The sequence below is a fragment of the Mustela erminea genome, chromosome 3 (assembly GCF_009829155.1).
Source record: "Mustela erminea isolate mMusErm1 chromosome 3, mMusErm1.Pri, whole genome shotgun sequence".
Classification (NCBI taxonomy): Eukaryota; Metazoa; Chordata; class Mammalia; order Carnivora; family Mustelidae; genus Mustela; species Mustela erminea.
Genome location: NC_045616.1, coordinates 58,749,605 through 58,762,531, shown reverse-complemented (window position 1 = coordinate 58,762,531; position 12,927 = coordinate 58,749,605). Strand labels below are relative to the sequence as shown.

At 42.1% G+C, this 12,927-nt stretch overlaps 1 protein-coding gene across 2 annotated transcripts in view; it reads left to right on the top strand.

The window, feature by feature from the left end:
* The window catches only part of RASGRF2 (Ras protein specific guanine nucleotide releasing factor 2), a 251,133-nt gene that overhangs the window by 146,929 nt on the left and 91,277 nt on the right, over positions 1-12,927 (top strand). For both annotated transcript variants that reach the window (XM_032335831.1, XM_032335830.1), the window contains exons 16-17: positions 2,335-2,460; positions 9,463-9,552. In XM_032335831.1, coding sequence (XP_032191722.1) covers positions 2,335-2,460; positions 9,463-9,552 — 216 coding nt within the window. The remainder of the gene's footprint in view (positions 1-2,334; positions 2,461-9,462; positions 9,553-12,927) is intronic.

Here is a 12,927-nt window from a genome sequence, read left to right as displayed (position 1 = left end):
AACTCTGTACAACCTCATTACATAATACCGGCTTCCTCCATTAGGTCCCTCCTGAGGCCATAGGTTTCTCTCACTGTTGACCTGCTAGACAGTTTCAGGGCACACCATGTGAAAAATGCTAGTCACCTTTGTCCCGTTTTATTGTCACTGCACTGCTAATGCCAGGCTTGCAATATTTCCTGGCAAGAAAACTTCAAATGACATAAAGAGGAGGAAGAGAAACAGGAGCTATCTCACCGAGTGAGCAAAAAGATGAACTTGGAGGGGAAAGAAAGACCCTTAATCCCCTGACCCCATCCAATCTCCCTGGCCTCCCCTATCTGCCCCAGGCTTGTTTTATTCATTAAGCCCTCCTTTCTTCCTAGCAGGCAGGCCCCACCTTCTTCCACCCTGGATTTTCCTTAGAAGTGCACATTTTAGCCCAGCTCACTTCCGTATGCCCACCCAATGGTGAGCTCTCCACAAAAATCCAGCCAGTGGCAGGCAAGCAAGGGAAGGCACAGGGCCGCTGCCTGTATTGGGGTCTCTCACCACACCTGCCAACGTGCCCTCGGGTCCCTGCTGTACAAGCCAGCCTAAGTGTTGCTGCATAGCCTGCATCACCGGTGTCTGTTTCTGTGTTCTTAGCTTGAAAATTGCCTGCCTGTGGGCTGAAAGTGCTCCCAATTTTAGCATTTGTTTTGAGCCCACATCTGCCTACTCGTCCTGAAAGCAAAGCTGTTTGCATGGAACTTGATTGAAAGCGAACATGCCAGAAGGAAATGCTGCTTGTCCCCTACCCTGCTGGCAGGGTCTCTTCTCTCTGTAGCTGCCTCTGTTTGCTTACAGTGTTATTCTTTGCTTTCCTGTTCTTTCAGGGGATATTCAAGGCCTGACCATCTCTCTCACTGGGAAGTTTTTCGGGTTCAGTGTAATTGCTGATGAAATGATTTTTTCATTTGCCTCAGAGGATTGAATGGTTGAATCAGCCCAAGGACACGTGGATTTGATATTCTGCTTGCTCTTGCAGAGCAGATGCCTTCCATTACAGAATTTTGAGGGAGTTATTTAGAAAATAATAAAACTAACAGCTAAGCATGAATTTTTTGTCTGTATCCTGCATCACTGCCAGCTTTAACTGTAATTATGTCATTCAGGGAAAGAGACTAACCGATTCCCTTCCCTGGCCCCTTTGTGTTGCGGAAGAGCCGGATCGTGTCCGTGGCCCTATTTGCAAGGAAATAAATCACATGCAAGAAGTCATTAGGTATTTTTGGAAGGGTTTATTGAGTGAAATCTTGAATGAAATGACAAAGGGAGCAGGGCTGAGAGCAGTCCTGCTGACAGGGGTCATGGAAAGTTAGTGGAGGAGACAGAGTTGTTACGAGTTAGTGAAAAGCCCAAGGAAAAAAGAAATACAAGAGGATTGGTGGAAATGTATGATTTTTTTTTTTTCTGTGAAAGAACGTACGTGGGGTTGTTGTTTTAGCTGGTTAATAAGCCAGCGCAAGTGGCACAGAAACGTCGTCAGTAGTAGCCTAAGGTGACCCTAGAGTGATGTGTCTTTTATTCATGAGACCTTAGCTGCAATGAAAAGGCTCAGACGATCTCAAGCTTTCCCCATGGTTCATTCTAAAAATTTCCACTTGCCTCCTGCTGATCTGTAGCTTTAGATCAGGGCTGTCCAACAGAACTCTCTGGGAGGCTGGAAATGCTCTCTGTCTCTGTCATCCTGTACTGTAACCACCAGCCACATGGGGTACTGAACACTTGAAATATGGCTAGTGCAAGTAAGGAGCTGAAATAGTAATTTAACTTCAGTTAGTTTTCATTTAAATTTATCTAGTCACATTTGGCTAATGCTACCATGTTGGTCAGGGCAGCTCTAGACCCTTAGGAGTCCCCAGAGCTTCTTGTTGGGGGGGTGGGGCACACTGATAGAGATTCAAACTTCAGTTGGCTTAAGAATTAGTGAAGTCCCAATTTTGATCCCAGTCTGATTTACAATCTGGGAGTGTTCTTCTTGCCCTACTCTTCTGGCGGGTAGGGAACCCATAGCACATCCCCTGTTCTTTTGAACATCTGCTGTTGTGTTGGGCAGAAAGGACTGGGTACAGTTAGCCAGGCTCGGCAGGGTCAGCGAGACAGGGATAAAGAAGACGCTGCACTGAGATTTAGTGACATTAGCACTCTGCTAGGAGGAATGACTTGATTTCATATTAAAGCCCTTTAAAAATGTAGACTAGTCTGGAAGTCAGTTATCCATAATAGACCTTTGTGTTTCTGTATATACTACTGACAAGAACATCTTGAATTCATGGCCTGGTTGTTAAAATTCCCTATGTTTCCAAGCAGCCGTCCTAGAGTCTGCACCGGTGGACCGAGCAGGAGTGGAAAGTTCCCCAGTGGCAGACAGCACGGACCTTTCACCTTGCCGATCACCCTCCACTCCACAGCACCTCCGTTATCGTCAGCCTGTAGGTAAGCTCAGGAGACGCGAAAATATAAACGCAAAAGTTAGTTTCTAGCTTCCAAATCTTTCTTTTGCCTGTTGCACTCCCCAAATATTTTTAAATCTCAGTTACAAAAATTAGTTGGAAGGAAACAATGTGACTGTCAAATAGTGGAGAAATAAATGATTAGAGAATATGTCATTAGTGTAACTAATACTGACCTTGCCCCATCACTGCCCGGCACTCTGTGGAGTAACAGGAATCAAGAAGCTTGTTCTTAAAGGATGGCTGTTTGAAGAATTATTATTGCTCATGTGGCAAAAAACTGGTGTATTTTCTATAGTTAGAAAACTTATAAAGCATAACCCATAATTTGTTATAGAACATATGAAATGTGCTCTAATTGGAGGAAAAACCGTCAGAGTGAAAGGTAGAAATCTTTTATCTTCCCATTGTTCAAACAAAAAAATCCAAATAACAGTGGTTTTTTGAAACATTTTTACAGTGGTTTGCCATTAGGGTATGCATTCAGATGATTTTCCATTATGAATTATAAACTTTAAACATTTTTTAAACCCTAGAAATATTTAAAAACAAATTAAACAGATGTATTGTTAATCCTTATATTCTTCTTTACTAATCAAAAACAAAAACACAACGGTTGGTTGTGAATTGTTTCGTTTTTTTTCTCCTCAAGTTATTTTAAGCTACAAGAGAAAACTATTCAGTTATGAAACCAAACTCCCCCAAGTAATCCAAGTTAAAGGTAAAGCTTTTTAGACTTTCATAAACCTGCTTTAAGTAGAACAGTTTGGCAAAAGGCTCCACATGGCCGTTCATTTGTAGCCTTGGCCAAGTGGTAGAAGTTGTTGTCTTGCAGTCAGCTCCAAGAGAAGCTAACCTGGTCAGGCTCTTGTCAGAAGACTCACTGGGGACTGGGAGGAACAAGATGATGGAGGAGTAGGAGACCTAAATTTTATGTGGTCCCAGGAATTCAACTACATAGTTACCAACGATTCTGAATACCTACAAACTCAACAGGAAATCTAAGAAAAGAAGAGCAGCAATTATATCAACAGAAAAGCATCCACTTTTCCACCTACTGGAAGGTAGGACGTGTGGAGAAGTGAATCTGAAGTGATATTTGAGAAGATAGATCCCGGCGGCAAGGGAGCCTTTGTCAGCCAGCTCCGGCAAGCAGTATAGCACCAGGGCACAAAAACAGAACTTTTAGAAGTCTGCACCACTGAGGGACGTCACTCCAGAGGCTAAGCAGGGGTGGAGCTGTCTCGGGCACAGGGTGGTCTCAGGTACCTTGGGGTCACAGAAAGACCACGGGTGCCAGAGTGCGGCAGAGCTCCCAGGTATCAGAGATCAGAAGCTGGCTGCAGAGACGGAGCCAAGGAGGGGACTCTTAGCTCAGAGTTACCTTAAACAGCGATCCGAGGCACAGTCAGACCACACTTTGAGCAGGGACCCCGTAAGTGACAGATCTGGGGAGACTCACCTTCCTCCCCTGGGAACAGTGGCATGGGAGTGCAGCACAGGAATCTTCTGGGTTTAGAGACTCCAAACAGGGTCGTGTGCCAGAGATAGAAACGCTTGGTCACAGTCTGGGTGAGCACAGAGTACGGCTGGAGACCAGGAAGAGAGGAAGGATTTACTGCTTTTCTCTGAGGGCGCACTGAGGAGTGGGGCCCCGAGCTCTCAGCTCCTCAGGGACCAGAGATTGAGGGGCCGCCATTTTCATTCTCTTCCTCTAAAGCTTGTGGAAAGCTTTCAGGGAACAAAAGCTCCCGAGAGGGAACCGAGTAGGTTACTTGGCCCCTGGCAAGGGCGGTGCAGTTCCACCACAGGCAAAGACATTTGAGAATCACTGCAACAGGCCCCTCCCCCAGAAGATCAGCAAGAACATCCAGCCAAGACCAAGTTTACTGATCAGTGAGAACTGTAAAACACTAGTGCTGGGGGAATACAATACATGGAATTCATGGCTATTTCCCCATGATTCTTTAGGTTTTTGAAGTTAATTTTTAAAATTTTCTTCTTTTCTCATTTTTCAAAAAAAAATTCTTTCCTATTTTAACCAACATCTTACTCTTATCAATTCTTTTTTTTGAAATTGTATTAAATTATCATTTTCATAGTCATATTCTTTCCCTTCATTGTATTTAACCTTATTTTTGTATATATATTTATTTTTCTTTCTTTAAAATTTCAAGATAAAGTTTCTTCTAACAGACTAAAATATACCCTAAATCTAGTGTATTACTTTGTTATAGTCTCCCGCCTGATCACATTCTCTCCTTTCTAATTTTTTAAATTTTTTTCTTCCCTTTTTCAACCAACTTCTTGTTTTATCTATTGCTTTTCAAAAATCTTTTTTAATTTTCATCTTTACAGTCACCCTTCATCGTATTTACCCTTATTTTTATATATATATAAAAGTTTTTCTTTCTTTAAAATTTTGGGAGACCATTTCTTCTAACAGACAAAAATACACCCAAAATCTAGTGTGTGGCTGTGTTCTATTCACCAGCCTGATCATATTCTTTTTTTCCTTTTCTTTCTACTTATTTATTTTCCTTTGGGCCCCCCCCCCCCCCCCCCGCCCAGTTTTGTCTCTTTTGATTTGTTTAGTGTACATTTTTCTGGGGTCATTGTTACCCTTTTAGCACTTTGTTCTCTCATTGATCTGTTCTTCTCTGGAAAAAATGACAAAATGGAAAAACACACCTCAAAAAAAAAAAAAAAAGAACAAGAGGCAGTACCAACTGCCAGAGACCTAATCAATACGGACATGAGTAAGATGTTGGAACCACAGTTCAGAGCGACAATTATAAAGATACTAGCTGGGCTTGAAAAAAGCATAGAAGATACTAGAAAAATCCCTTTCTCGAGGAATAAAAGAACTAAAATCCAGCCAAGTTGAAATCAAAACAGCTATTAATGAGGAACAATAAAAAATGGAAACTAACTGCTAGAATAAATGAGGCAAAAGAGAGAATTAGTGATATAGAAGACCAAATGATGGAGAATAAAGAAGCTGAGAAAAAGAGAGATAACTATTGGATCATGAAGGGAGAAGTCGAGAGATAAGTGATACCATAAGATGAAACAATATTAGAATAACTGGGATCCCAGAAGAAGAAGAAAGAGAGAAGGGGGCAGAAGGTATATTGGAGCAAATTATAGCAGAGAACTTTCCTAATTTGGGGAAGGAAATAGGCATCAAAATCCAGGAGGCACAGAGAATGCCCCTCAAAATCAATAAAAATAGGCCCACACTCTGTCATTTAATAGTAAAACTTACAATTCTCAGAGACAAAGAATATCCTGAAAGCAGTTTGGGACAAGAGGTCTGTAACCTATAACAGTAGAAATATTAGATTGGTAGAAATATTAGATTGGCAGCAGACCTATCCACAGAGACCTGGCAGTCCAGAAAGGACTGGCACTAAACGAGAAAAATATGCAGCCAAGAATACTATAGTCAGCCAGTATTATTATACTGTTATAATATTATATATATGATATACGTATATTATATATATTATATTATACTGTTATATTATTATCTATTATACAATGGACAGCCAGGCTGTCACTGAAAATAGGAGAGATAAAGCTTCCAGGACAAACAAAAATTAAAAGATTTTGCAAACACCAAACCAGCCTTACAGGAAATATTGAAAGGGGTCCTCTAATAAGCAATGAAAGAGCCTAAAAATAACATAGACCAGAAAGGAGCAGAGACAATATACAGTAATAGTCACCTTACAGGCAATACAATGACAGTAAATTCATATCTTTCAATAGTTACCCTGAATATAAATGGGCTAAACACCCCAATCAAAAGACACAGGGTATCAGAATGGATTAAAAAAAAAAAAAAAGCAAGACCCATCAATATACTGTCTGCAAGAGACTCATTTTAGACCCAAGGACACCTCCAGATTTAGAGTGAGGGGGTGGAAAACCATTTAACATGCTAATGAACATCAAAAGGAAGCTCTAGTGGCAATCCTTATATCAGACAAATTGTAGATTTTTAAACCAAAGACTATAATAAAAGAAGAGGAAGGACACTATATTGTACTTAAAGGGTCTGTCCAACAATAAGATCTAACAATTTTAAATATCTATGCCCCTGATATGGGAACAGCCAGTTGTATAAGCCAATTAATAACAAAATCAAAGAAACACACTGACAATAATACAGTAATAATAGGGGACTTTAGCACCCCCCTCACTGAAATGGACTGATCATCTAAGCAAAGATAAAGAAATAAAGGGCTTAAATGACACACTGGACCAGATGGACATCACAGATCTATTCAGATATATTTCATCTCAAAGCAACACATTCTCCTCTAGTGCACATGAAACATTCTCCAGAATAGATCACATCCTGGGTCACAAATCAGGTCTCTGCTGGTACCAAAAGATTGGGATCATTCCCTGCATATTTTCAGACCACAGTGCTTTGAAACTAGAACTCAGTCACAAGAGGAAATTTGGAAAGAACTCAAATAGGTGGAGACTAAAGAGCATCCTACTAAAGAATGCATGAGTCAACCAGGAAATTAAAGAAGAATTTGAAAAATTCACAGAAACAAATGAAAATGAAAACACAACTGTTCAAAATCTTTCAGACACAGCGAAGGCAGTCCTGAGAGGAAAGTATATAACAATACAAGCCTTTCTCAAGAAACGAGAAGGGTCTCAAATACAAAGCCTAACCCTATACCTAAAGGAGTTGGAGAAAGAACAGCAAAGAAAGCCTAAACCCAGCAGGAGAAGAGAAATAATAAAGATCAGAGCAGAAATCCATGAAATAGAAACCAAAAGAACAATAGGACAGATCAACAAAACTAGGAGCTGGTTCATTGAAAGAATTAATAAGATTGATAAACCCCTGGCAGAGTTAACAAAAAGAAAAGGGAAAGGACCCAAATTAATAAAATCATGAATGAAAGAGGAGAGATCACAACTACCAAAGAAATACAAACAATTATAAGAACATATTATGAGCAACTATTTGCCAGCAAATTAGACAATCTGGAAGAAATGGATGCATTCCTAGGATGAATGAAACAAAACGAAACCAGAGAGGGAGACAAACCATAAGAGACTCTTAATCTTGGGAAACAACTGAGGGTTGCTGGAGATGGCTTCGGGGAAGGTTGGGGGGGCTGGGTGGTGAGCATCGGGGAGGGAATGTGCTATGGTGAGTGCTGTGAATTGTGTAAGATTGATGAATCACAGACATGTACCCCTGAAACAAAGAATACAGTATATGTTAATTTAAAAAAAAAAAAAGAAAGAAAGAAAATAGAAGACTCACCTAGATGGATATCAGCCCTTCGAGTGTGGACCAGTTTCAGACTCCTGATAATCATGGATCCCCCTGACGTTTGGGTGGTTCTGGTAAATGAAAATGGCTAGCAGGACTCCCCTGGCTTGTTACAGGTCTACTGTGGAGTTAGCCAGATCTTTCACTCTTAGAGTTTTGATCAGTCCAGGCCTTGCCAACTTCCTTAACCATTGCCACATGGAGCAGACTCCCTGTTGAGTTCATGTAACCTGGAACAGTTTTGGGCCAAAGCCCATGAATGTGAAACTCCACAAAGGCAAGAAATAAATACTCTTCACTTGGTCACTATTATTAGTTCTCTGCTTTATAGGCTTTCTTTATATATTTATATTCATATATAATATTTTTAAATTTATATAAGCATTATTTGGAAATGTTCATCCTGTTTGTGAATCAAGTGCTTTGTTTCTTCTCTGCTGTTACTACACCCCAGAGTCATAGGAACATGGGAAGGAAGCTAAAATCTGTGGTAAAACAGAGGATCCAAATGGGGACAGTGTCACACATTTTCTTGCTGTTTAGCTGAAATTTTGCCTGTTCTTCTGTCTACTTGCCACCTTATGCCACAAATATTTAAAGGCTACTGCTAAAGGAGAGGGTAGAGCTTTTCCGTGCTTTCTACTTGGGTATATTAAGCAGCTCTTTGCCTTGCCTCGTATTTATTTATTTTAAGCATGACTATATCACTTTAGGGGCAAACTAATAAAAACCCTTCAGGTCAGAATCACAGTGAGTTATTTTCACCAGAAGCCTGAATGAGGAAAAAAGCGAGGTTGCTGATAATCAGCATTATCAGATGCTATGTGTAAAATGTCGGAGGAGGGAAAGGGGCTGCAAAAGGGTGCTCACAACATCCTTTTGAGTTTAGAATCCATCCGCACTTTAGGGGTGTTTTGGGCAGAAAATTCTGTTGGTAATATGATGTAGGAAAATTCTTTTTGATGTAGAAAATTTTTAAAAACCTTTTTTATATTGAGCTATAAATCAGATATCACAGAGTTCACCTTTCTCAAGTGTACAAGCCAGTGGCTTTTATATAGTCACAAGATAGGGCAGCCTCTCACTCCAAAGCATCTTTATTACCCCAAAAAGGAACCCTCTGCCCATTAGCAATCACCCCCTATTCCCGTCTCCCCCCAGTCTCTGGAACCACCATTCTACTTCCTGTCTCTGGGAATCGACCTCTCCCAGACATTTCATATGCATAGACTCACTCATACCATACATGCTTTTCTGTGATTGACTTCTTTCGTGTAGCATCCTGTTTTCACAGGTCATTCATGTTGTAGTAGGTGTCAGTCCTTCATTCCTTTTTGTGGCTAAATAGTACTCCCTTGTGTCGATATACCACATCTGGTTTATCCATACCACGATTGATGGACATTCGGGTGTTTGTACTTTTTTCAATTGTTGTGAATAATGCTGCCAGGGATATTCATGTATTGGTTTTGCGTGGCTCTATTTTCAGTTCCTTTGGGTATACACCTAGAGTGCAATTACTGTTGTAAAATCTTGTTATTTTTCTATTAACAAGGACAATACAGGGCGTCTGGCCCAACCCTTCATCCAGTGCAGGAATGAAAATGAGAATTTTCATGACAGAATATTACCCATCTGCCTCACCGTGCCATTTCAATTCTTTTACATAACTAGGACAGACGGCCGACAACTCCCTCTGCTCTGTTTCGCCGGCATCTGCTTTTGCAATTGCCACGGCGGCTGCAGGCCACGGAAGTCCACCAGGTGAGTAGAGTGGAGTAGCCACGTCTAGACTGACAGGAATGCACACGAGGTCAGCGGCGCTCGCCTGCCGGGGTTGGGGAGACACAACACAGCTGAACTAAGAAGGCAGACTCCCAACTTCCATTCTAAGTCAGTGTGTTGGATGGTCTTTCATTCATTTATTATTTATTTATGTACTAACTTATTTTAAATGTTGTTATTTGAGTATAGTTGACACCCAATTTTACACTAGTTTCAGGTGTGCAGCCTAGTGATTCAGTATTTCTGTACGTTACACTGCTCACCACAGATGTATCTACCATATTGTTGAGTATATCCCTATACTTTGCCTTTTATTCCCCCTGACTTATTCATTTCATAAGCAGAAGCCTGGATCTCCCACTCCCCTTTACCAATAGACTGTCTTTTAAGTAAGCACCTTCAGGTAAGTCTTACACTGGGTGTTGTGTGTGTGGTACTTTCAAGAACTTCTGTGTCACAGAAGGATGTGGTATTCTCCCATGTTGCTCTGTGGAGTTCTCTAACCTTTTTAGCCAGATTATCGGGAACAAGTGTTTCCTTTATAATTGAGTACAATGGTAAAAGCATATGCAAGGTGATGGGGAAAGCTTGTGGAGGGGAAGGAGGATGGTGGGACTCTTGCTTAACAGATCTGTATATGGTTTAAGCAGCCTTCTTGCTGTGATTGTCTTCACCTAAACTAACCCCATGGGTTCTGATCATCATGCTTTGTAGAACCATGAGTGAGGGTGTATTTTGTTCAGTAGCCATTGCTAACCTACCACAAAAAAGTCCATTTCCAAAGCCTATGAATCTGTATTCAACAATAGTAACTAGTAAGTACTATCTGTGTGAATTCTTTCTAAATTGAAGTAAGAATAAAGAGACATGTTCTAGAATGAACCTGAACTACCACAGTAAATCTATTTATTTTTTATCTGAATGGAAATCTTCACAGATTAACCACATTCTACCTCCAATATTTTGCCATACATGCTGCATTGGACATGGTCAGGAAAATTGAGGTGTTTTTTTGCTCTATTCTCAAAACCTTCTCCCACAAATTCCCATCAACATAACACAAAACAGCCTATAATGGTAATAGCACTGATGTCTTGTCAACCCCATTGAGTTCTGTTGTCAACCCCATCCATAATAATGAACATCTCTGTGGTGAAATGATGGTGTCTTCACTATGCTCTCAGCAGGATTGGTTACCGACTGTGATTTGTTGAGACCCTCTCCTCAGTTTTTTGTTGTCACAAGCTAGTTTCTGGAAAAGGTAAGGTGCAGAGCTTCCTCATAGGTTTTATCATTTAAATATGGTTCATGAGGGAAAAGAGTTTTTAATGTTAATTCTCCATGAGCCCATTTCTGCATTTGCTGGAGGCTGGGGAGGGGAAAGGTGTTTCTTTTTCATCTGGGATTGCAGCAAAGTTCTGAGGAGCTTTAGAGAATGGCATCTGGCTTTGGCTGGTGCGTGCAAAATGGGCCAGAAGACGAAGTGACCAAAACAGCCAAGTCTTCCACACTATTGGAACACTGCCATTTTGGTTGCCTCTCTTCTGACATCTTCCCTTCTACTTAAGTAGCTTTAGGAGGAAAGCTTCCTTCAATGAGCTAGCTGAGGAGGGATGGATGGTGATCGCCCATAACCAGTGTGGCGAGGGGTAGGGTTACCCCATCCTGAGCAAGCACGCTGCTTCTTTACAACCGTGCTGCTGGTGTTGCCTGGAATGTGGTCTGGTGCCACATGATTCCACATTAGAAGGAGTTGGGTGTGGCAGTGGCTGTGGCCCTGCTGTAAGGGTGGCGGGTTGCACATGGGTCAGTTGCAGTGGCTAGTGGTGGTAAGAGAGGGGGTTTCTTTTGGAGTGAGGGCCAGCATATTCCTGGGGCTCAGCCACTCTCTGGAACTGGCCCCCCACAGGGGATTCGTGGAGAACTGGACCTAAGAGCTGAGTACACAGATGGCTGGGGAAGGTGGACTGGGGGCAGAAACAGGGAAGTGTGCAGAAGACAATCCGGAATTACTGGTTAGCCAGGGAGAGTAGGACCTTCCCTGGGAAGGACTAGCTCCCAAAAGAAAAGTGTTCAAGGTAAGGGAGGGCTAGATCGTGGTTAACTCCCACACCAAATTCTGTATCCACTTTCTGAACCAGGAATCACTGACCCAGATTCACTCCAGAACCTAGGGAGTTGCCAAGGCAAGCAGGAGGGAAGGTTGTGGAAGCAAGTGGACACCTCACACTTGCATCAGCCTTTGCAGGCCTCCCGTCTGCTTGTAGGGCTGGGATGTGGGCCCACCTGGCAGAGCAGCTCTGCCATGTCTCTGCCCCGGCAGGAAGCAAGGGGGTGCCTGGTTAGGCCACATGGTGTGCAGATTGGGCTTCCATGTTTCAGGCTGTCTCCAGGTTCCATCCTGCTTTAATCCCCTCCCATTAGCCTACTCCCACCCAAACACACAGGAGTCTGGCAGCTCTGGGCTAGACCTGTCAATTAATGAGTGTGTTTTCAAATAGTCACTCCAGACATTTGCATGTGAAGCCATTTTTCTTTAATTATTGCTACTTTATTAAAAGGAATTTCAAATTCAGCAAGAAAGTGGACAGTTTTCTTTGTAAAGACCTCAGTCAGGTTGCCCCTGCTTGGCCCTGAAATCGGAGAAAGCTGATTTTATTTGTGGAAGGTGGACTGGGGATCCACTCCCCGGGGTCTGGGCCTGCCTAATTTCCACACACACAGGAAAAGCCTGGGTTTTCCGGGACTGCTTTCTTTTAGGACCTAGAGCCCAGCCCTTTCCAAAGATAGGCAAGTCTCTCCTTCTGTATCATGTTCCCCTTGCCTCTGTTGGAGGCTTCATTGTAGATGAAGGAGAGCCTAATTCTGTGGGTATGATTGCAGCCCTAAAGCAATCCTTGTTAACTTCACAGTATGAAGATTCACCAGTTTATTTAGTGCCTGCCTTCTGACTGGCAGCCAAATTACATTGGGCCCACTTACGGTAGGATCCAGAATTTGGAGGCCTAACACTTACACAATTGTCTCAAGGAAAAGAATACAAAAATCACAAATACAAACCCTCAGGATACCTCCCAGGGCTTCGGAAGAAGTGAGAGGCCCTGAAGCTTGAGTGTCATTGGCTTCCTATTTAATAAGCATATGAGTCCAGTCCGAATCATTCTCGGAATTGCAGCAGCTGTAGGAAATTTTGTTGGGGGTGGGGGGGGACCATCTTCAGTCAGTCAAGTGCCCTTTCCTGTAGTGAGGCTTTAACTCTATACAAGACTGAGATGAAGGACAATTTGCAAGGTCTTGAGTGTCACTATGCTGGTGGCAGTGTATTTTTAAGCATCTGCTCAAATATAGAAGCTC